The following is a 25,634-nucleotide window of genomic DNA, read 5'->3' on the forward strand; positions in this document are numbered from 1 at the left end:
AAAAACATATTCACACACACCCCATGGCTTCAAACTTTCTGGAAATGCTATGTCTCTAACCATGACCTTACCATTAACTGGCCCATGTAGCTCTCATGGACCAGCAACTTAGGACTTTGCGCTGGTCAACAAATTTTGGATTTCACAGCTATTGCCTCTTTTTAGAGAGCTCTAAAAGCACCAAACAGTGAGGTGTGTAACAAAAGTTTTAAAATCTCAATCTGCATTTTGAAAAACTAGTGTTTAATTCCATTTTTACAGCGGGTGGAGGGTAAGGAATTTAATATACTTTTAACGACCTATGTACCAAAAAGTCACAAATGAAGTCCAATGAAAGGAACTCTGTGTGTGTGTGTGTGTGTGTGTGTGTGTGTACATGTGCGTACATGTGTGTATATCTATATATACACAACAGTTCACAGACTCTCAGAAGCAGCAGAGAGAGGGAAAATTACTATTTGTTCCACCTTAACAGCCTTCTCCATTTCCTGGATGCTCAAACAAGGCTGGCCCCTCTTTCCTCCTTCCTCTCAGCATGACACAGGCTGAGTAGCTAGAGTAGTACCCAAAACATATCTATCCAATCAACAATGGACAGGGCTACTGCCACCCACGGGTGGAGGACTATGCTGCTCCAGTAATTCTAACAAAATGCTGTGAACTGCCCTGTGATCTTCGGATGAAGGGTGGTATACAAAGGCAATGACTGCAAGGATTTGGTTGATTTCAGAATGGATGTGTAACCGTACAGAAGGGCTGAGGAACCTCATGCCCCTACAGACCACTCTGTTTGGCCACACCTCTCATGGGCCCTACTTCACACTCCACGTGTTTTGAACTTTCCAGCCATGTGGCACCAGCATCCACTATTCTTTCTGAATTTGCATTTGCCATAGATTTGACTGACGCCAAAAGCTGTGCAAACTGAGTGAGGCTTGCTGCTCTGTGGCTGCATGTAAAGCTCTGCAAACATGCAGGAGTTGAGAAAAGAGTTTTCCTTAACAATTCAGCATGGTTGCAGCTTTGAAACAGTATAGGGGAGAAAAGCAGTGCTTGTTAATGCAGGCACGTTTTCTGAGAATACGATGGCAGGACCATGCTAAGACTGTTTTTATCAGTAACAATTAATGGCATTAAACTGCTGTCAGTTGACTATTTTGAGCCTTTTAGAAGGCCAGGCAAGGCAATGTTGAACCGCTTTTCCCTACCAGGGGACCTGACCCACCCTACAGCAAAGGTCAACCCTGACTGCTTCTATGGTTATTTTTTTGTATATACTACAGCTTCCATCTTTACTGGCTTCTAATTTTGTTTTTAAGGGAAAGTTAGACAGCTAACGTTCTAACTAAATGATGCTTTTAAAGAAAAATAGAAAGAAATAGAGCCACTTACTCAATAGCAAACTAGGATCATGGTTGGCTGCAGCCACTTGTGCACTATTCTGTAAGTATCTCTACTATCTTTGATTCACAGATGACCATGGGTGGGATCACAACCCAGGGTTCCTTGCCCAGGTTTGTCCACTATCCTTTGGATCAATCTATGTCACAGCTCCTTCCTGCTATTACATTCACAGCCCATTGTTGCAGCTATGTATCTACAAGTGACAGACACATGTAGGACATGAGACTGACAGTCTTCTCAGTCTTTTAACCTCTTCCTGATGAGCCTGCCAAGGAGGTAAATTAGCACTTCCAAGTGTAGGTGTCTTTGTGATGCAGACCTCTAAAAACTGGGATAAGATTGTCAAACACATTTCTCTAAGGCTGCCTTATCACCATAAAGCTTTGAGACTGGCAACCCTTGTTACCATCGACTGCTGCTTCCTCGGCCCCAAAACTCTCCAGCATTTGTTACAAAAATGTACAGGTTTACCAAATGCTATATTAAGGCTGTTCTTGACGCTCTCCATTTCTCAAGATGATTTTTGAGTTTGTTGTCAAAGGCAGTAATTACATAGTGACTTCTGCCTACCAGACTTGTGTAGAATTAATGTGCACAGATCCCCTTGAGTCTTCTCATTTACCTAGCCCTTTCCAGTACAACCAGAACTGCTTCCTTCAGAGACCTAGTGAAAAAACTCACCTTTCTCCCCATCTTCATCACGTTCTCCTTGTAGCATCTTTTCCAGCCCTTCCTCCCATGGAGCTGGATCTCCATTTGGCAAGGTTTTATTCTGTTGCTGGGCCAGCTTTTGCCGGATAGAGTTGATTTCACGTCTCAAGAGTCGGATGCGGCGAGTTCGGGCGCCACTTGACCTCATGGTGCTCACCATATCCAGCTTTTCCAGTAGCTCCTTCAGCTGTACCTCCAACGAAAGGTGAGCCCGGTTCTCAGGGAGGAGAAGGTTATCAACTGAAATGAGAAGCAAGAATGTGACTAACCCACCATTTAGGTCTCACATCGACTATCATCTTCATTATACAGCTTTTGGCACCTCTTCACTCTCACTTTTGACATCTGAGATGGTTATTTTTAGAATATACCTTATTTCTGTAATTTTAAGTTGTTTTGAACTGTTTCGAATATTGTGTTTTAATTGTTGTAACTCATCCTACAACTTTTGAGCGAAGGGCAGGCAATTAATAAAGTTGTTTTTGAACTTCATATAATAAACAGGTCATAAGGATCCTTCGAATGAAATGCCAATAATATGTAGGGAGTACACCAGTCAATGAAAAAGAGAGATCACATGCTCCACAGCACACATAGGCAACCTGTGGCCGTGGAACACATGTACCCCTCACTGTTGTCCTGTAGGGCCCACTCCTCCAGTACTCCCCCTAGCGACTATTCCCACCAACAGCATTGGCCTCAAATTTACTGCAGACATCTCCTGCCCACTAATTCCTGCTTCCTGCTAGACAAATATAGAAAGTGCAGGGTACAGCACCAAGCAGGCATCTATGATCATCTGGCCAGGAAGCAGAAGACACAGTATGGCAGGTAGGTCAGTACTGAACCCAGCACAGCAATGAAAGAACAAATGCAAGGGAAGACAGGAGTGGCAAAACAGCAACAGCATGCATCTTCCTGCCTGATAGACACACTGATTAGCATGCTCCTCAGCTGTTTACAGCATCAATCAAATGGGGAGTGGGGGAAGATGCAAAATGGGATTGCTCCATAGGATCAATGGGAAATGGAGGTCTGTATTAACAAAATTAAAAATATACCGTATTTTTCGCACCATAGGGCGCACCGGACCATAGGGCACACCCAGTTTTTTGGGGGGGAAATAAAGGGGAAAAAATTATTTTCCCCCAGGCGCGGGGCTGGGGCGGGGGAAGCTCGAGCTTCCCCCGACCCCAGCCCCCAAACAGGCAGCTCTCTGCAAGCCGTGGGAGCGCTCCTGCTGCTTGCGGGGAGGTCCGCGAAGCCTGGGCGCGCTGAGCTCAGCGCGCGCAGGCTTCATCATGCAGGCAAGTCTCCGCAAGCAGGGGGAGCGCTCCCGCTGCTTGCGGAGAGGTCCACGAAGCCTGGGCGCGCTGAGCTCAGCGCGCGCAGGCTTTAACATGCAGGCAAGTCTCCGCAAGCAGCAGGAGCGCTTCCGCTGCTTGCGGAGAGGTCCGCGAAGCCTGGGCGCACTGAGCTCAGCACGCGCAGGCTTTGGCATGCAGGCAAGTCTCCGCAAGCAGCGGGAGCCCAGCACTGGGCTCCCGCTGCTTGCGGAGAGGTGGGCGAAGCCTGGAGAGCGTGAGGGGTCGGTGCGCACCGACCCCTCTCACTCTCCAGGCTTCAGCGAAAGCCTGCATTCGCACCATAGGACGCACACACATTTCCCCTTCATTTTTGGAGGGGAAAAAGTGCGTCCTATGGTGCGAAAAATACGGTATATATTGTAGTCGTTACTGCCTCCAGAGTAGTTTCTTAAATTATTGTCTTTCTTTGCACACATGGAGGTTTTTAATCTTCTTCCTCCTTAATGGTCTTTTATTTTTAAATACAAAAATCCCTAATGGAAACTCACCATCCTCCCAAGAAAAACGATAAAAATCTTCTGTCTTTGGCGATTCAGGCAAGTGAATCCCCACTTGGGGATCATATCCAATAGTCTCAGCTTGCCGCCGTGCATGGCGCAATATTGCCCCTCCAAGGTCTCTCAGCCGGACAGCCGCTCGATGGAAAATAGTGTCTTTAGAATTATACCTCATGCAGTTGGTAAGAATAAGGTTAAAGTCCTCCTCAAACTCATCCAGTGTCCGGTACTGGTGGGACTCCAGCTTCCGCCTCATGGTAGAAAAATCCATTGGCTTGGAAATGAATTCCAGGTAATCTGGAACCTAAACATATAAAACCTGTACAATTACAAAAATCATTTACTAGCCAACCAGGGCATATCCATCACAAGCACTCTAAATGCCCTCTCACTGGCACTGGGACAGTGCACAAATGCACAGTGATTTCATCCAATTAAGTCCTATCCCATTCAGCCCCAGCAAATAAATAACCTTGCTGAGAAGCAAAAGCAAACTCCCTCAGAAAAAGTGTTCTAGTCTGCCTGGTTGGGGAATCCTCTGTATAAGAACCTTAGAAGAATTCCTTAATTTATACAAGAACAGAGCAAGTATGCCTTGAACAGTCCAGACTGGTCTTGCTTTTTGAGAGTTACATTTTGCAGGCATTCAAATGAGCAGTTCTTTAGGTCAAATCTAACTACACTTCTAGGTAAAGTACTTGCCTCACTCAGCTTTACAGGTTCTGCAAAGATCTGGGCTGGATCCTTTTCCTGTAGAAGATCCAGTGTTGTCCGCAGCAGCACGTTGAAAGGTGTGAGCTGCAACTCCATAGCAGCTTGCTGAACCTTTACCTGAAAACCATAGAATCAGAGTTGGAACGGATCCCAAGGGTCATCTAATTCAACTGCGGGCAATGCAGGAATGATAACTAAAAGCAGCACACCTGAGATACTAATGATAGAAAATAGCATTTCCTGCAGGCAAAACTTGTAAACTGCAGAAACTATAAATGCTAGTTCTGATAAAACCAACTAACTAGAGGCTAAAAGGATAACAGGATATACAACAAGCAGGGCTGGCCCTACCATTAGGCAAAACTAGACAGATGATTTTGAACGTCATGAACAACAAATAAGTTTGTTATTGGATATATTACTTCTAGTGGCAAATATCTCAATAACAATATCGTGGGCCAGATAAACTATTAGTTTGATATATATGTTTTCTTTTAATGATCTAGCCGTATTTATCCATGTGTTTTTAAAACGGTTATGAAATGAAGAAAACTGACCTGATCTATACAGTAATGCAGTTTAATTGTAGCATTTACAGTTGAGATGGCTAACTTCAGGCCAACAGGCCAGATATGGCCTACCAAGTCATAGAAAATTGGCTACGAGCCCCCAGTCTGGTCAGGAGATAAATATCTCGGTCTGTTCTTTACACAGTAATCTCTAAAGTGGAGATGGATGTGATATCTACTCATCAGAATATTAAAACCCTCTGACTGCTTTTTAGAGACCTCTTCAAATGAGATCTTCTCTAAAGAGCAAGCAGAGGGATCTTTCTTCTCTGATCTCAACACTAAGCACTTTAGCTCTGTGATCTTAGATACAGATATGGAGATAAAGTTTAATCTGGCAGTTAGAGAAATATCTGAGCTCCAATCGCCGTGCTAAGCACCAGAGCATTGAAATCAGAGAAAGTTGTCTTCCAGCTCTTTAATACTAAGAGATAGCATTTCCCCCTCAACTTCACTCCAGCACTAGGGGGAAAGGGGGCAGGGGAAAGCTGCCATTTAATTTTAAAGTGCCAGTGGATGTGGGTTTTTTTGTGTGTGTGTGTGTGTGTGTGTGTGTGTATGCACATGTGTGTGCACGCACACATACACACACACACAGTTTGTCCAATAAGAGCTAGGATCTGACTCATTTCAGAATCTTTTTTTTTTTTGCTGTAAACCTGTGCACACGTATTTTGGTGTAAGGCCCACTGAATGCAATGCAGCTTGATTCTGAATAAGCATGCTTAGGATTGCATTGGTGTTTTGTTTTCTGTTTTGTTTTAACACTAAAATGACAATCACTCCACATCCAGGCCACCTTAGCAGCTCTAATCAAAGGCATTAAATAATGTCCATCTCATTGGGAGTGTAAAAAGCTGTACAGATCACCAGGTCATGCTCATACCAACCTGCTCACGTTTGAGTTTTTCACGCTTACGAATTAATTCAATGAGCAGCCGTGCCCTTTCCAAGTCATGCCGCAGTTTTTGCCAGTACTTCAGTTCCTCCTTCACCGCACCAGTCTTCTCATCATGCTCTTTCTGTAAAATGGGAGATTTTTCTTTCTTTCTTTTTTAATGGTATCTGATCTCTCTTCATATCTCTCCTGATTCACCAATCTCTTCATATTTACAGTTATTCACAGTCAGTCTTTAACTAGATCATAGACTCTAAGCACCTAATGAGTCCTAAGCATAGACTGACTATCTAAAGAAGTCCAACCAACGTTCTGAGTATGTTCTGACCGTACCCACTGACATTCTTTAACTTCTCAAATATGTGTTGCTACTTCATACATGTGGTATAACCGAGAGTGAGGCTCCATTGCTTTCGGCCTTTTGACAAAGGATTGCACTGTGTCATCAGTGGCACAGGAGGCACAGAATGGCAGTGACACCCTCCTGGGGGTGGCAGCACTGTGCTCACCTGGACTGTGTTCACCAGGACTCATGGGGTGGAGAGCTACAGGTCGATGGCAGAAGCATGTCTCTGGTGCAGACACACATACACAACAATGATGACGCCAACAGAATGCTCCCTCGACCTTGCCCCCACCCCATCTTTGTCCCAGTGAACACAGTGGCACCACCACCAGGAGGGCATCACTGCTGCCCCCGCCCCCAACCTCGCACACTGCTGCAGCTCTCTAGCAAAGTCACTCAAAAAAAGTTATGGGGCACAGCAAATGTCAAGTACCAATTCTGTGTAAAGAAAATAGTAAAGTGTATGCCTAGCTCAAAAGGACTAGACCACAAACAGTAAATCAGTGGGTAGTCTTTGGCCCTGACAACTAAGGAAAAGTGGTCTCCACAGTGCTGATTGTTTCTAAGGTAAAGACAGATGTAGAGTTTTACACAGGAAAGAAAAACAATGTGGATAAAATCCATTGATAACCATCTACAAGATAAAAACAATGGGATGTGGTTTCAAAGGAAGGAACTGTTAAGAGAATTTTCAGGAGTGAGGCATAGATCATGGGTGGCTTGGCTTTACGCTATGTGGCATAATACAAAAATTGCATGCTGCAAAACCTCTATTACAATCACAATAGTTATTCATGGACAGCTCTACTAAAGGAAGCTTTTGAAGTTCCATTTCTATACTTCATAAGAAATTCCCAAAATGAACTACCCTCCTACTTTTTTTAGCTAGCAGTAGCTACTCCATCCAAGGACATTTTCCATCCATGTATCCCAGAAGCTTCCCTAATTAGTTCATGTAACACTATTCTCTCATGGTACAGTGGTGCCCCGCAAAGACGAAAGCCTCGCAAGACGGAAAACCCACTAGACGAAAGGGTTTTCCGTTTTGGAGGCACTTCGCAAAACAAATTTCCCTATGGGGTTGCTTCACAAGACGAAAAAATCTTGCGAGTCCCCGCGGGGTTTTTTCGCTTTCCCCCCCCTTTTCCTAAGCCGCTAAACAGCTGATCCGCTGATAAGCCGCTTAACAGCTGATCGCTAGAAGCTGCTAGACTGCTGTAGCGCTAATCCGCTAAGCTGTCAATGGGCTTGCTTCACAAGACGAAAAAACCGCTAGACGAAGAGAATCGCAGAACGGATTCTTTTCGTCTTGCGAGGCACCACTGTATTTCAGGGTTCAGTAAAATGTCAATGATGCCACAATCATACCTGCTCTGCATTTCTTTGGGACTGTAGATGAGAGTGCAGACGCCGTATAAGAGGAACACCGTTTCTTGACTGACGCTTTAAAAGCCAGTAGTTGTGCAGTCGCTGCATAAACTGATTCTTTCTCTGGAAGGCGAGACCACTGCAGATTTTATTCAGTCTAGGGAAAACAAAAGCATCAAGTGATTTCATCACATATTAAACCCAACTTCAGATACCAGAAGACCAGTGTAACACATGGAACCCCCCCCTTAGCAAAACAGTGCCTAATTTTCTAACATCACATTACATGTTAGGAATTATATAAGTAACTCAAGTTCATCAGAGGCTTTTCAACTGTGAAATTGCTGCTCTGTAAGAAACAGCTCTACAGCTCCAATTAAGCAATAGCAACAGCAAAATGGGCAACACCCAGCCATCAGCTTAGCTCAAATGGACCAAATTAATTCAGAGGTTTAGCACAAGTGATTACTCCAGTCACTTTCATATAATCACTTAAATGCATTACTAATATAAACACTAGGCAACAAACACAACTGTAGATAGAGGTTACAATCCCGCTCCAAGTTAAACTGTCACAATCCCATTGAAGTCAATGGAATAAGCCTAAACTCGGACCATAAATTGCAAATTTTCTTCGTTTTCCACCTTCAACAATTTGTGCCTGCACTTCATTTCCTAACGTAATTAAACAAAGCATTTGCTGAAACAGCCGCAGGGCATAAAAGATGCCACCCAATTGGAAAACAGGAGAAAAACGCTGGGCTAGTTCACTGATCAACATGGAAACAAAAGCCAGAATGGTTGCACCACTCACCGGTATGAAGGGATCTGTGCAACCATCAGCAAAGGGGCAGAAGAACAGGCTTCCTTCTTTACCTTCTGCTTCAATTTCACTTTGTTCTTGCTCTTGGGAGTGCCCCCATCTACTGCCTCATTCCTTGAAACATCCTCCTCTCCCTTGTGAACAGTAGTTGTGCGCCCTTTCTTCACTGTGCCAGGAGGGGAATGTGCCTCGCAATAAGCAGTCTTGCGCACAGTAAACGTTGTGCCATTGAGGCTGGTCTCCCTCATGGGCTCAATCTTCATGAAGAGACCAGCCCTCTGGGCACAGGTGACATGGAAGGCTGTGTAGCAGTTCACCTTGTGACACTGGATGGCTGCTCCCATGCCCTTCTGCTTGCAGATGTAGCAAGTGAGCTTCCAGCGAGCTGGTGGGATATTTTGTATCCCCTCAATGGGCTCCAGAAACACAGTGTTTGCAAAACAGACTTCTGGGATCCAGATGGCACAAACAACATGGGCCCAGTGACCATCACTGGTCTGTTTGAAGGCTCCACCCTTGTTTGGGCACAAAACACAATCAACTGGGCGGGAAGGGGACTGTAGGCAGCAGCGACAAAGCCATTGCCCCTCAGGGATGTAGGGCACTCCATAGCATTCTTGGTGCACAGCCAAGTTACAAATGTCACAAAACAAAATGACGTTGCTGTTATGGCATTCATCATCCATGCAAACACAGCAAACGGCATCTTCATCTATTAGAGTCTGCTGGGCCCCATTGTTGCGGCTCTCCAGGTATGACTCCTTCTCCAACCGATCTACTAGCAACTCAAAAGTCTCAGCAGAAACTGACCCATAGCCATCGTTCTTCCTTTTCTCATTGATCATGTCAAGCCACGCCAAATCTTCCTCATCCATATCATACTCCACTTCAGCATCAACATCCTCAGGTGGCTTCTCGATGTACTGATAGTATGCGGAAGGCAGGGCTGGAGCATCTGGTTGGCTCAAGGAATCAATCATCCGAAAGCTGGGCTGTGGTAGGTGGAATGATGTCCCAGGAGCGTGTTTTGTGCATGTTTCCCTTTTTTTGCCTTTACACTGAGTTTTCTTTGATTTTGAAGGAAACAGTGGCTGCTCACTGTTTTCTTTGTTACTGTTGCATTCTGTGATGTCCTGGGCAGTCAGCTCATCTTCTGTGATGATCTTTAGAGGATCATAAATGCTGATGCGATGGAGACGCCCATCAATATCAACTTCGACTATCCGCTGGGCCTGGGCATAGGTCAGAGTCTCTCGCGTGGGTGAGCATTTCAAGCTGTATGGTGAAGGAGAACGTCTCCCTTCTAGGGTCTGTCGGGACCTCCTCCGAGGTTTCCTCATAGCAGCAACTTAAAAACCCTGCAAAAGAAAAATAGCATAAACATGAGCAGCATAAATTTCAGGGCAACAAGGTCTAACTCCAACTGATTAATTGGTTAAAGTTAATTTTAACTAAGAGGGCTGAGAAATAAGAGCATACCTGTTTATTTGGCAACTACTTTGTTTGTGGGAATAAAAAAAAGAAAGAAAATGAAGCCTTTTAACAAGGAGTGGAAGACAGATTTGGCTTATCTCACACTTCAGTTTCTCAAAAAGGCACCTATCCTGAGGTAACTTAGGTAATGTTCATTCTGAAAAGTATTTAAACTGAATTGACTGCTCTGTTAAAAAACAAAATTTAACCAAGTACAAATTCTTTAAGAAATAGCCCTAAACATTAGGCTATCCTGAATATGAATCCTTAGATTCTTTTCTTCTTTCTATTAAAGCGTCTTATAATGTTTTAGTATTATAGGAGTCATTCACAGAACCAACAAGACAAAGATATCATAAGCAAGCAGCTAGGAAGGCTAGACACAGAAGACTTGTAGAAGAGAACCTGGAAGCAAAGAAAATACAATAATAAACAAGGAGGTTGAAAATGAAGAAATGGATCAAAAGAAGAATTTAATTTGGAAACACAAACACAAACCCAAGCAAAGAAGTAAAATAAAGGATCTAAATATCAGCCTGTCTCTTCTAATGAACTAAGATTCTGAAACACAGAATGCAAAGCAGCACATGAATGCAAACTAAAAAGATAAATTTGGGCTGGGGCCTTATCTCTTAGTGCACTTTGGGGTGTGTGAAACTTTAAATTAGTGGATACCTAATTTGCTGTAAGCCATCTGCACTTTACATTTAAAGCTGTATTATACCACTTTAAACAGGCACGGTTTCCCTCTGGGAAGTGAAGCATGTTAAGGGTGCTGAGAGGTGTTAGGAGAGCCCTATTCCCCTCACAGAGCTACAATTCCCAGAGTGGTTTAACAAGCGGCCCCTCTCCCCAGGAAACACTGGCAACTGTAGCTCTAGAGAGGGAAATCGGTCACTGCATAATGTTAACCTAAAATGGAATCAAAAGCTTCCATAGAGGGAGGGGGCACATGATTGTGAGATACTAAGTGTGTACAAACCAACCATTGATTTGGAATTGCACCCTTGAACAGAATTTAACTTACAGTTGAGGGAAATGTTTGAAAAGGCAAACATGTATTATGTGTGCAAATACGAAAGACAAAACCTTTTGCCCTCCCATCACCCAATTTTCTTTTTGGCGTGATTCTTTGAACCCCCCCCCCCAACCCAATAACTATTATAATGCATGCCTTCAATGGTCAACTTTCTCTATATTTCCTACATTTGCATATTCTTCTTAAACTGTGACAATGTTTTACATTTATTCCTATTGTGTAATTATTTTTGAAACATTCAATAAAAAAGCATTTAAAGAAAGGAGAAAAAGCCAGGCCCTTTCTCCTAGGCCCTTTGTGTAACTGTATGCCAGGAATAAATTTAACAAATGGCAGTTTTCCAAACATGGAAATGCAACAATTGAAATCCATACCTATTGTATAGGTCTTAGTGGCACAGAACAAAGTAACAATACTTGAGTTAAGATAAACATGTATTCTTAAAGACATAATTGAGAATCTACAATTCCCCTTTGGTTACAAAATATGAGCCTTCAGACTGCATCTGCTACATTTTTTCCAAAGGCTATCATTTGAGAAGGATGAGAATTCTAAAACTACTTGTTATTGAGATGGTGTAACTTAAGTCAGAGAGGCTACTTCATGGATGAAGCAACTTTAAAACTACCGTATTTTTCGCCCTATAGGACGCATTTTCCCCCTCCAAAAATGAAGGGGAAATGTGTGTGTGTGTCCTATGGGGTGAATGCAGGCTTTCCCTGAAGCCTGGAGAGCGAGAGGGGTCGGTGCCCACCAACCCCTCTCGCTCTCCAGGCTTCAGGAAGCTCTGCGCAACCCTTGGGAGACTGGCTCGAAGATGCGCGGGCTCCAAACGGTTGCGCAGAGCTGCCTGCGCTCCCGGGGGTCGCTCAGCTCTGCGAAGCCGCACCGGGCTCCAAAGGGTTGCGCAGAGCTGCCTGCATTCTGAAGCCTGGGGCGCGCTGAAGAGCGCGCCCGTCTTCACGCAGCTCTCCGCAAGCCTGGGGAGACGGCGCGGCTCCCTAGGCTTGCAGATAGCAGGCTGTTCTGGGGGCTGGGGTCGGGGGAAGCTCGGGCTTCCCCTGCGCCAGCCCCACGCCTGGGGGGGGAAATAATTTTTTTTCTTTATTTCCCCCCATAAAAACTAGGTGCGTCCTATGGGGCAAAAAATACGGTACTTTTTTAAAAAACCTGGGGAAAAGAGAGACAGTTGCGCTTCCTGCTCAGTTTCTGTTTGCATTGTTTTGTCCTTTCCTCAATGAATAAGCACCCTTAATCATGCCCAGATTTCATTGGATGCAAGGAAGGGATATTGTCCATGTCTTCTGTTCTGAACAGAGAAAAGGTACAAAGAGGTTATCTCTGTAACTACAGTGGTGGCTGATGTAGGTGGACTTTTCCATTGATGGGGGGGCCAATGGTAGCCACGCCAATACCATTTCGTGGTCCTGTGTCTTCCGCTCCTTTAAATGTGGCAGCTACTTTTTGTTAAGCTATGCCTCACAACAGTCACTTATTGTTATATCCCACCAAGGCAGCCATTTATTGACTAGTGCATTGCACTTTCTCAAAACTCCCAATGCCTCCACTGGTCCCTGAATGTTGGTGACCTGTGGAATAAGTGGTAGTGACTTGCTTAGGGCTACCCAGTAAGCTTCATAGCTGAGCATATACTGTATTTGAATATTGGAGTCTTATGTTCGAGCCTAATACTTTTAAACACAGAGCAATGCTACATTAGCGGGAGAAATAATGCTACATATATCATCTTTTGAAAATGCAAATGAGAATGAATCAGTTCATGTAGAAAGAGAAAGAAGTTCTCGGTGTTTGACTGATAGTTTACTGACAGGTGGCTGGAAAAATAACTTTTAAATAAACAAACATATAGAAGAACATTGAAACAAATTATAATAGTCAATGTGGCTACTCCACAAACTGCTTCTAGCCCACTGGTTCAGTTGTGTAGTGTACACATGGCCTGCACTGCTCTATAGAAATAAAAATATAAACATTTATTATATAAATATAAAATAAAAATAATTATTATATAAAGTAGTGTGCAATCAAAGCTCCTTGTGGTTGTTATGTGGGCTGTTTTGCTCTGTTGTTATGGTATATGTATTTATGTTTTAAATGTATTGTAAGTTGCTTGAAGATCTTCAGATAACAATTGATCAACAAGTTAATAATAGTCATTATATTATTATTATTATTATTATCATGTCAGTAGATTTTTTCATACTGCGCAGAACCAATTTTAGATTGAAAAAGTGCATTAGCATATGAAAAGGGGGAGATGGAATATATGTATCAGTCAACATCATGATGTATTAATATTGACTAATGCATGTATTCCATCTTCCCTTTTAAAGAAATGTGTTTTGAGAAATCAGTATTTTCTCCAGGGGATGGAGCAAGCATTCCATTTATATGGGATGGAGGGATGTGAAGGACTCTGAGCATTGTTTTTTGAGCAGGGAAGGCCAATGATAGTTTCCTGGAGAAAGTTTCCTTAAAAGAATCAAGTCTATGTGGAGTTTTTTGAGGGACAATAGGAAGGGAAAGAGAGTGGGAAGGGAGGAAATGGGAATGAGGAATCTGTGAAAGAAAATAAGGTCCCAGTCCATGTTGCTTTTCAGGGATGCTTTCACCCTAGAGCCCTTAGGTGCACAGTTTCCTCTAATTAGCTGGAAAAGGAATTAAAGCAGAGTGTCCATACAGAGCTTGCATATAGCACTATATTGCGTGGCGAGTTCCCGCCCCCCACCAAGATAAATAAACACACGAGACACCATAATTAAGGTTAATTGGGTGAATTAGGCCACAACTTTATGAATTCTGGAATGAGAGGCATTGGCTTAGGCATTGGTCCTATCGACTATCCGGCTCCAGCCCATTTGCTGGAGAAGCGGGGAAGGGTTAACACTAATCGGGGAGTCTCCCGCCGAGGCACGTCGACTAGGAGCTCCCCCGGGTCACTGCTCTGGGGCGTGCCTTTGGCCCACACCTCCATAGGCTTCGGACAGGGCCAAGCCCCCCAGAGTCCTTTAACGGACCACCCTTCGTTCACTGGGGGGAGGTGATGGCGTTCCTCCCCCCCCACACACAGCCTCTTAACCCCTTCTTACCAATGCCTACCGCCAATGCCGAAGAGTTGTGATGAGTTGCTACGAGGTAGGCGAAAAACCAAGGCTGCAAATTGCCAATTGGGGAAAATTCCTACCATGCCCCTTGCGGCGACAGACCGAAGTCCATAGCAAAGTCAGACCTACCTAAAGCCCAACTAAAGGGAGGGAGGGTGGGAAAACGTGGGGGCTAGCCGGAGAAGAGAGGGCGAGCCCCCTCCGCTCCGGCCCTAAATAGGGCAAGCCACGCCCCCCCCCCCTAGCCAGCCGATTGGCTGGCTGGGAAGCGTGGACGGATGGGATTCCCCTGTTCTCGCGGGGGCGGAAAGCAGCCCCCCCTCACATGGGGAGGGCGTGATGCCCGCAACCCCACCTCCTGGGGCAGGCTCGGAAGTGGCTTTACCAAGCAATGGCCTTCCCCATAACCAAATTCTCCTATGTTCCATCACAATTAAGTTCTATTTAAAACAAAGGTCCCTGACAACTTCAGTTCAAAGTTTATTGCTTGTTGTTTCTGCTAGTTTTATTGCTTCCTGTTGATCCCAGCTGGGAAACAAGTTATAAAGGGCCTGCTAATTGCCCCTTAAATAGCTTGCTTTTTGTGAAACATTTCATTTCTCAGTGCTTCCTATCTCCTACCCCCCTGTGTGTTCAGAGTGGACTTAGCATATGGTTTTGCCTTTCAAAGTAACATCTACAGAAACACACATAAGCAGAAGTGGGACTGCAGCAAGCTAGAATGGGAGGAGAGAATCATTCCTCTCACCATGGTCAAGATAAAAAATTCCACCCCCAAAGCTGCTATTAGCCTCAGGGGGACATTTCCCTATTAGGGCTAACAGTACATTTGTAGGTGATTTTAATCAGGACCATAAAAGCGGAGGGAGGAAGGGATAATTAAACTCTCCTTCTCCAGATGACATGTTCCCAATCCTGCTCAGGGCCCCCTGAAACTATTACTTTGAAAGGCAAAACTAGACACATTAAATCAATTAATGGCATGGCAGAGACATAGTCCCATAGTGCATCCCTTATCATCTGAGTTATACTCTCCCTCCCAGGGATTTATATACTGTTTCTATACAACTGTGATTTAGGTACAAAGTTTGTTTGAATACTATGGTCCACCGTGGCAGAGGAGACAGGGTGGGTAGCCAATGATTTTGGGGTTCAATAAGTGTTTTTTACTTACACCACTTCAGACATCAGTGTAACATCAGAACAGTGTGTTGGAGTTAGCAGCATAGCATTTTCTGTGTATCTGATTCTCTTCTGTCATGCACTCAACCTTGGCCCATTTTGGTGAATCCACTGGTAAAGTTCTGCTGGCAGTTCAAGTATGCTGGTGTGAAACTGCACCAGTGCTATTTCTATTGGCACAGCCTTAAAATGGCAGAGCAGAAGGCAGCCCTGTATCAGGAGATTTTTTATGTTTGTTGTTTTTATTATGTTTTTAGATATGCTGTGAGCCACCCAGAGTGGCTGGGGAAACCCAGCCAGATGGGAGGGGTATGAATAATAAAATTATTACTATTACTATGTCCTATGATTCTCAAGTCATAGTATTATGCCATAATGTTCTGCTTCCATTATGTTCCACTTGCATATTTGTAAGAAGGCAGTTGTGTTGTAAAAGTGCCTCCTCCACAATAAATACAAAATTTAGCTTAGTGGATTGCCTATGAAGACATATTTTCTATTCTCATGTTAAAACACTAAAGATGCCAGCTGGTTCCAGAAGACAGAAACCACTTTATTTTATATGCCCTTGATTTTCAGTATTCAAATTATTCAACCCTTATGCTAAATCAGCACTTGCTGGATTCCCCCCACCCCCACTGATTTACAACCATAAACCAATTATTTCATAGAATCATAGAATTGTAGATTTGGAAGGGACCGCAAGCGTTATCTACTCCAAGCATCTGCAATACAGGAATCTCTACTAGATCACACATGACAGATGGCCAGTCAACCTCTGCTTAAAAACCTGCAAGGAAGGAGAGCCCACCACCTCTCATTGGAACAGCTCTTACTGTCAGGAATTTTTTTCTTGGTATTTTGTTGGATCTACTTTCTTGTAACTTAAATCCATTGGTTTGGGTCCCAGCCTCTGGAGCAGGAGAAAACAAGCTTGATCCATCCTCCTTGTGACAGCCCTTTAGATATTTGAAGATAGCTATCATCTCCTCAGTCTCTTCTTACCAGGCTAAACATACCCATTTTCATCAACCCTTCCTCATAAGGCTTGGTTTTCAGACCCTTTATCGTTTCATTTTCTTTCTTACACCTCTCTCCTCTGATGCCATGCCACTCTTCTTACAAGGCCACATTATAGCAATAAACTTTGTGGACTTAGTACAAACTCCTCTGCACGGGAGCCAACTCCTAGGGGCTGAGGTCCATTCAGCCCCCACCCCAAAGAAAATATTTGAGGGGGCTGGTCCTCCCAAGGTTGATGAGTATGGCCATTCAAATGGTGCATGTGTGCTGTGCCATGTGATCAATTATGTGGGGCAGGGCTTGCCCCCCAAATATTTTGTTCAAGTTAGCACCCCGTCACTCTATGATACTCTAGCAGTGTCTGCCTTCACAAGGTACATCCAACACCTCACCTTCCTAAAACAGCTTTACCTTTCCTCCACACTTTTCAAGACTTCACCCTTGCCTATTGCTAATATTTGCCACTTATCAAGAAACTAGACCCCTTTTGCACTTTCACCAAGGCCCAAATCTGCACTATACATTTAAAGCAGTATCATGCCACTTTAAGCAGTCATGGCTCCCCTCAAGTATCCTGGGAACCGTAGTTTGTTAAGGGTGCTGAGAGTTGTTAGGAGACCCCTATTCTACTCACAGCGCTACAGTCTGCGGAGTGGTTTAACAATAAACCCGTCTTCTGAGGGAACTTTGGGAACTGTAGCTCCATGAGGCTAAGAACACTTAGCATCAGGATTCTTGGGAGGAAGCCATGAAAGTGCTATGATACTGCTTAAAGTGTAAATAGATGGCACCCATGTTTCAGTGAATGCTAGCCACCATCTCCAAATGTCCCTAAACAACAATGCATGCCATTTTTATGCTGAAACCTTGCCAAATTTCTTTTGCTATTTGTCTTTAAGTTAGTCTTTTCTAGTTTCAGTAATACAATAATCTTCCCCAATTCATAAAACAATGAATTCCTCTCTTCCCACATGCCATTATTCCTTATTCCTATCATGCATATGCTGAATTAAAGACAAAGAATTCGTTACACATGATCCAATGAAAATTATGCCAAAGCTCTGGCCACATGTTGATGAGTGAGATTGATGAGTGAGATTATATTCAACAGATTATTGCACCATTATCTATATTAGTTTGTGCTTCTGACAGCTAAGCTGGTATGATAACCCAGAATGTTCAGTTGCTCAAGAAACCCAACTGTTTGCTGAATAGATTTTGGGAAGGGATAGGTAGTTGTCAGTTTGGCTATGATTAAGACTTTAAACAGGCTGACTGAGAAGTCCAGGAACATAGGAAATACAATAAGGGTAGGCAATAGATGGAGAAATAGGAATCTGAAGGAAAGCTAAATGAATAATGAGGCTTGCATTAAGGAGAACAAACTCTATCCTTCAGTGGAGGAGGCCCCTGTTCAAGAGTTGCATCTTATGCCTCAGGGAAACTATTGCCACTATGAACTTAAAGGCTGGAATAAGTTCCAAGTGGACAACTCCTAGTCTATGGATCACATGCAATCAGTATAAACTAACAAAACATCTCTCAGTAACCCTCTCAGCAGCAGACAAAATTTTAATGTGCTTTTGAACTGTGTTTTGGCCTTTTTGAAAAGGGTGGTCCATGCAACTGAAGGGTTCTAGCAGCAGACCGCTGAAGGAGGTTTGAGTCCACATGCACACACTCTCAGGTGACTCTTCAGTGTGCACAGGGAAAGAAAAACACACCAGGCCTCACAGCAGAAACCCTTTCCCTTGGGGACGGGGCAGCCTGGGCTGTGTCAGAATCCAGGCCCTTTCCACGTGACAGAGCGCGCAGCAATCTCGCTCTGCCAGATGCTAGCGGCCCTCCTTCCATCCACAGCAAGATTAAAGTCGCAGGCGGCGGGAGGGGGGGTGGGAAATGTTGAATATAAATTTGCCAACATCTACAAGCCCCTCCGAGGGGGGAAATCCCTCGACTAATTACACGGCAGGGAAAGGAAACAGCTGTAATCATCCTTCCATTGGATACGATCGATGTCCATCTTCCTGCACCGCGGCCAGTAGCAGCACACAGCGCGCGGGTGAGAGCGACGTGTCCCTGCCTGAGCCAATGAAGAAGGGGAAGGTGGGCGTGGCTAATGGTGTCCCGGTTATGAGGGCGAACAAGATGGCGGGCATCGGTTTCCCTCTCTCTCCCCCCGCGTTCTCACCCACTCTCTCTCCCTTCTCAGCCTCGGTATAAAGCGCTGTGGAGAAAGCCCCGCTCCGCAGCTCGGAGGGCGCGAGGCCTCCTCAGTCCCGCCACCCCCTCACCGCCTAGTCCGGTCACCTTCCCGCGACCCTGGGGACGCCGCTGAGGGAGGGAGGGAGGAACGGGGCTGCAGGCAAGCGGGTGGCGAGGGCTGGCGCGTCCTTCGGTCTACTTGCCTGTCCTCCTCCGTGGCGGCGCCGGGTCTTCTGCGGGACGGACGGGCTCACGCCGTCGGGGAGGGGAGACAAGATGTCGGCTCGGCGCGCTTCCCCTCAGCGCCTCCCCCTCATAGCCGCGGCTCCCGACCTGCCTCGGACCCGCCGCCCGCTCGCTTCAGCTCCTCCGCCGCGGCTCCGGCTCCTGTTGCGGGGTGGGGGGAAGGGAGCGAGGGAAGGCAAGATGGAGGCGGCGGCGGCGGCGACAGGAGCGCAGCCCGGCCAAGCGATGGAGAGAGGGAGAAGGGGGGGGAGGGAAGGAGGCGGCGAGGGAGGGGGCTGCTACCGCGCTCCGCTCTTTCTCTCTCCCCCCCGGTCAGGGACCGCCCCCCCCTTGCGTTTTCCTCCCTGGACACAAAGCGTGGAGGCCCGGCGACAGCGGTCAGGAGCGGGGTTGGGGGGGCACCGAGATAGGCTAATGAGCGCCGTCGCCACTCGCCTTCCCGCTGTGGCGGGCAGAGCTTCGGGGGTTGGTACTCCCAGGCTCGCTAGGTTGCATTAGGGGTGGGGGCGACTCTGGGGGAGGCCCCTGTGGGGAACACTTCGGGGACCGATCAGCAGGCTGGGGGGCATGGGGAAAAGGTGCCCCCGTCGGCCGAGCTCATAGGCTACATGGGTTCCTCCTGGTGCAGAGTCCTAAGGGCTTTTTCCACCCATGTTCAAATTCCTACAGGAAGTCACTTCCCCGTAGGCATGCATAGATGAATCCCACTGCTGCATGTTGAGCTGTTAACACGTGTATAGTTGCTGCAGGCTTTGGGAACCTGGCCAGAAAGTGACAAGTGTTTGGGTATCGCATGGTGTTTTCGCAGGTTCCTGTTACAGAGTTGCTCTCCTCTTGTGTGAAGCAGTCCTAAAGTAGGCCTAGTTCCAAAAAGCACATGAGGTGGTGAGACTATGTCCGGACTGTACCACTGCTGTTGACGACTCAGGTTGGAACCCTGGCCAAGAAAATATTTGTACGCACATAGTACATTCCAAATACAGGCTTTCTGTTTTAGCTGCTGGTTTATTTCATTTCATAGATTGCACACATGCAGAGAGCTTTGTCTTCCTTTGCTGCAGCAAACAATTCACAAACTACAACTGTGTGCTACCACATAACAAATTTGAGTAAAATGATGCCATACAAGAAGTTGGGACAGTATTAGAAGTACAGTCCTTGTGATGCAGGTTTATGACATGCTATGTTTTTCAGGTAACAGCCCATTTCTAGTTTCATACTAAAGTGCTTAACTAAGAGTAGGAGAAATGGCTTTGTACAAACACCCAGTCTTATTCTCTCTGTGGTGTATCCTCCTGTAACTATGAAATATTTTCTAATCCTTCAAATAATCTTATTCCAAGGGGGTGTCCCTGCGTTATGAGGAAAACTTGGTTGTCAATGTTACCAGCTTAATGGGGTGCTCCGCTTTATTATTTCAAGGCAGTAAAGAGGAGAGAAAGTAATATCATTTACTGCATGAAAGCAGATTAAGGGTTATAACCTCTCCCTAGTGTATAAAATTGAGTAATCTGATAGGTGACGCTTTCATACTGTGTATGAGCACAGCCAGATAAAGATGTGTATTTTTGTTCTTTATGCCAAGATGGCATATTTATATATTCCAAATCCTACCCTAGTTAAGGGTAAAGAACAATAGGCATACTATTGGGTTTGCACAACTTTAGTTGTCAGTGAGTTACAACCACCTACAGCAAGGCACCTGGCAAATACACTGAAGTCACTGATGGAGGATCCTGGGACTAACCTTTCCAGATACACAGTTGAAGAACTCTTATTCTCTAATGCTAGCAAGCTATACCGACTTCAGAACTGTGGTTGTCAGGCACCTCATATTAAAAAGTTTCATTTTGTTTATGGAGAATGTTTGAATGGTGTATACCTAGATGTACGCCTAGCATCTACATGCCGTAAATGCATGTAAATCAACTAGCACTTCTGATATCTGAGATTGAAATTACTGTACTTCCATACTGGTGGCTGCTGTATACTGTACTGTACTGACCGCAGCATCCTATTTCACAAAGGTTTTCAGATAGCAATACGTTTTCAGTTAGTAATAATCACACCTTGGATGTCTAACCTCGGATGCCTGAGATTGAAAGGATCAGAGTATATGGGCTTTGCAAGCCTTCCCACGCTCCTGCTGTCACTGCCACTGTCTACCCTTCACTCTCCTCTACTGCACTTCTGTTGCTATGGGATGTGATACTAAAATGCAGGGTTCCTTCTGTCGGCAGTATGGGGTGGGATGAAGGGGACAAGTCACTTTCCAATACTGCAAGTCACACTGGCTGTTACGGGGGGGGGGGGAGAGATAGGAAACTCTGCACCTCACTTGTCCCCTTCGTGGTAAGTTGCAGTGGCCTGTGGTGTCTGGATGCCTGAAAAGCGACAGAGTCCCACCCATGCTTGCTTTACTGACCACTACTGCAGTGAAATCAAGCTGGGGTTGAGTTTGTTGGTGTTTCTGGTAAAATCCCTCTTACATCATGGATGTTGGCAAATGGGATTTTTAGAAGGCAAAATAATATTAGAACTAGAGCTGTCGTAGGCAGATTATATGCCTATAATCTGGCTGCATGGTGGTGCCACTCATACTACAACAAGCTGCAGATTCAAAAAGAGCAATCCTTCCCCACCCCCAAAAAAGATCATTTTTAAAAAATAGGCTCCTGAATAGTCATCTGAGTTAGCCAGCAGTAAAGTAATATAGGGTACCCAACTTTTAATATTAATCATCCAACAATTCACTTCATTGCTGTCATAGCATAGCATTTAACTTTCACTGACAGCAGGGCTTTGCTGATGGACAGCAAATGGGAATAAGTGCTGGTTTAACAGCATGCCTATATAAATGAGTGAAAAGGTACCACAACTTGCAGCATGAAACTAGGATTGGAAATAACAGTATATTGAACAATGGAAGAGGGAAAAACACATCAAAATGATTTTTGGAGCGCTAAAAGCAACAGTGGCATTGCAGGCAAAAGCTATGTGGAATAAGCAGATAAAATGACTCAATGAGATACTGACAGGAAACAGACGACATTTTCAAAACAAACACTGCTGCTTGCAAACGAGATGCCTCCTTTTATTGCCACATCAATTTGGTTTTTGAAAAGTCGCATATTTCCATTCCTTATGATGGGGTCTTCTGAACAGTAGATAAGAATGGAATTCGTACAGTAAGTGCTCGATCTGACTGATGCTCTGCTGCCATTGTGTGTTTGTAGCACCAACACAGTGTGGCCATTCCTAATATTTCACTGCTGACCAAAGCCCATCCTGGCACAGAAAGCTGCTAGCACATTTTATTTTGTTTTATTGTGTGGTATTCTAAGGGTCACTTAGCCAGTGAAGGAACTTGAATGTTGTTGCAATTCAATCCCTAAGTCCAGAGGCCATTCCGGAGGTAGAGGAGCTGGGAAGCCATCCTTAGTGATTGGTTGCAGTTCAATGCCTGTGTGTCAGGGGGCCATTCTCAGGGTAGAGGAATTGTGAGGCAAGCCTGTTCTGTTTTGGAAGTCACTGATGATCTGTTATGGTAGCTGGCTGTGGTCATTTCCATCCACCCCTTTAAAAGTATCTGTTAAAGCTCAGTTTCTCACATTGCATAAAGTTAGTCAAGGCGGAAGAGGGAAGTAGCCAAGTTCTGACAAAATATTGTGTACTGGTTATGATGGGTCTGGAATGAAAGAGATTACAATCCCCCCTTTTTTCTAGGTTTCCGTAATGCCCTTTTCCCCAGATATTGCCACAAGTTGAATTCTCCAGAATTCTCTGCCACAGGTTACCTTTGTCCATGATTCCTAATAATAATAATAATAATAGTAATAATAATAATTTATTATTTGTACCCCGCCCATCTGGCTGGGTTTCCCCAGCCACTCTGGGCGGCTTTCAACAGAGATGAAAAATACACTAAAATGTCACATATTAAAAACTTCCCTGAACAGGGCTGCCTTCAGATGTCTTCTGAATGTCAGGTAGTTGTTTATCGCTTTGACATCTGATGGGAGGGCATTCCACAGGGCGGGCGCCACTACCGAGAAGGCCCTCTGCCTGGTTCCCTGTAACTTGGCCTCTCGCAGTGAGGGAACCGCCAGAAGGCCCTCGGAGCTGGACCTCAGTGTCCGGGCAGAACGATGGGGGAGGAGACGCTCCTTCAGATATACTGGACCGAGGCCATTTAGGGCTTTAAAGGTCAGCACCAACACTTTGAATTGTGCTCGGAAACGTACTGGGAGCCAATGTAGGTCTTTCAAGACCGGTGTTATATGGTCTCGGCGGCCGCTCCCAGTCACCAGTCTAGCTGCCGCATTCTGGATTAGTTGTAGTTTCCGGGTCACCTTCAAAGGTAGCCCCACGTAGAGCGCATTGCAGTAGTCCAAGCGGGAGATAACCAGAGCATGTACCACTCTGGCGAGACAGTCTGCAGGCAGATAGGGTCTCAGCCTACGTACCAGATGGAGCTGGTAAACAGCTGCCCTGGATACAGATTTGACCTGTGCTTCCATGGACAGCTGTGAGTCCAAAATGACTCCCAGGCTGCGCACCTGGTCCTTCAGGGGCACAGTTACCCCATTCAGGACCAGGGAATCCTCCACACCTGCCCGCCTCCTGTCCCCCAAAAACAGTACTTCTGTCTTGTCAGGATTCAACCTCAATCTGTTAGCCGCCATCCATCCTCCAACCGCTTCCAGACACTCACACAGGACCTTCACCGCCTTCACTGGTTCTGATTTAAAAGAGAGGTAGAGCTGGGTATCATCTGCATACTGATGAACACCCAGCCCAAACCTCCTGATGATCCCTCCCAGCGGCTGCATGTAGATGTTGAAAAGCATGGGGGAGAGGACAGAACCCTGAGGCACCCCATAAGTGAGAGCCCAGGGGTCTGAACACTCATCCCCCACCACCACTTTCTGAACACGGCCCAGGAGGAAGGAGCGGAACCACTGTATGACAGTGCTCCCAGCCCCTCAAGACGGTCCAGAAGGATGTCATGGTTGATGGTATCAAACGCCGCTGAGAGATCCAGCAGAACTAGGAAACAGCTCTCACCTTTGTCCCTAGCCCGCCGGAGATCATCAACCAGTGCGACCAAGGCAGTTTCAGTCCCATGATGAGGCCTGAATCCCGACTGGAAGGGATCCAAATGGTCCGCTTCTTCCAGGCGTGCCTGGAGTTGTTCAGCAACCACTCGCTCAATCACCTTGCCCAAGAATGGAAGGTTTGAGACTGGGCGATAATTGGCCATCGTGGCCGCATCTAAAGATGGTTTTTTAAGAAGCGGTTTAATAACCACCTCTTTCAGCGGGTCTGGGAAGGCTCCCTCACGGAGGGAAACATTCACCACCCCACGAAGCCCATCGCCCAGTCCTTCCCGGCTAGCTTTTATAAGCCAGGATGGGCAAGGATCCAGGAGACAGGTGGTTGGCTTCACTCGTCCAAGCAGCCTGTCCACATCCTCGGAGGTAACAGATTGGAATTGATCCCACACAACTTGACCAGACAGGACTCTAGCACTCTCCCGCCCCGGCCCTGCTCCCACGGTGGAGTCTACTTCTTCCCGAATCTGAGCGATTTTATCTGCAAAAAACTTTGCAAAATCATTGCAGGAGAACATGTGGCCCGTACTGGGCCCCGATGTTACAGGTGGTTCCGCTAAATTGTGAACCACCTGAAAGAGTCTCCTGCTGCTGTTTTCTGCAGATGCAATAGAGGCGGTGAAGAAAGTCTTCTTCGCCGTCGCTATCGCCACTTGGTAGGCTCGACGTTGAGCTCTAACCTGTGTCCGGTCAGATTCAGAATGAGTTATCTGCCACCGGCACTCTAGCCGTTTCAACGATTGTTTCATTGCCCTCAGATCCGTGGAAAACCACGGGGCTCTCCGGGCTCCATGCAATCGGAGAGGGCGCTTCGGAGCCAAACAGTCAATAGCCCTTGTTAACTCCACATTCCAGCGGGCCACCAGGGAATCGGCTGAAAGGCCATCAACATGGGATAAAGCATCCCCTACCACTCTCTGGAAACCATTTGGATCCATTAAGTGGCGGGGGCGGACCATCCGAATCGGTCCCACCTCCCTGCAGAGGGGATGGGTCGCAGAGAAGTCCAGTTGCACCAGGAAGTGGTCTGACCATGGCTCTTCTTTCGTTTCACTTTTACTTAGTGTCAGATCACCAACATCCGTAGAGGTAAACACCAGGTCCAAGGCATGTCCGCGGCTATGGGTTGGGCCAGACTTATTCAGGGACAGCCCCATGGAGGCCATGCTTTCCACGAAGTCCCGAGCGGCCCCTTGTAAGGTCGTGTCGGCATGGATGTTAAAATCCCCTAGGACAACCAAGCTAGGTGTCTCCAGGAGAACATCCGCCACGACCTGAAGCAGCTCGGGCAGGGAATCCTTGGTGCAGCGGGGAGGTCGGTACACCAAAAGGAATCCTGTACTGCCCCTATTGCCCAACATCCAGAACATGCACTCAGAAAACTGGGTCTTCCCAATAGGACGCCTGGTGCAAACTAATGACTTCCTAAAAATCACTGCAACCCCCCCTCCCCGCCCACATGACCTGGGTTGCTGTGCGTAAGAGAAACCTGGTGGACAAGCAGAGGCAAGGACAGGCCCATCTGCTTCA

The 25,634-nt window shown here is 45.9% G+C and overlaps 1 protein-coding gene across 7 annotated transcripts in view; it reads right to left on the reverse strand.

The window, feature by feature from the left end:
- Positions 1-20,806, reverse strand: part of BRPF3 (bromodomain and PHD finger containing 3) — a 36,427-nt gene extending 15,621 nt beyond the window's left edge. For 2 of the 7 annotated variants that reach the window (XM_083744936.1, XM_083744933.1), the window contains exons 1-7: positions 18,948-20,806; positions 8,689-10,055; positions 7,875-8,031; positions 6,153-6,284; positions 4,682-4,810; positions 3,971-4,283; positions 2,086-2,355 (exon numbers count right to left, since the gene is read on the reverse strand). In XM_083744936.1, the coding sequence (XP_083601062.1) occupies positions 2,086-2,355; positions 3,971-4,283; positions 4,682-4,810; positions 6,153-6,284; positions 7,875-8,031; positions 8,689-10,037 (2,350 nt within the window). In that variant the 5' untranslated portion in view covers positions 10,038-10,055; positions 18,948-20,806. Of the gene's footprint in view, positions 1-2,085; positions 2,356-3,970; positions 4,284-4,681; positions 4,811-6,152; positions 6,285-7,874; positions 8,032-8,688; positions 10,076-18,943 lie in introns of those variants that run through there. The other 5 variants (XM_083744935.1, XM_083744932.1, XM_083744938.1 and 2 more) reach the window with 4 other exon arrangements.
- Positions 20,807-25,634: the final 4,828 nt, after the last annotated feature.

Source organism: Podarcis gaigeae (genome assembly GCF_964106915.1).
Source record: "Podarcis gaigeae genome assembly, chromosome: 6".
Classification (NCBI taxonomy): Eukaryota; Metazoa; Chordata; class Lepidosauria; order Squamata; family Lacertidae; genus Podarcis; species Podarcis gaigeae.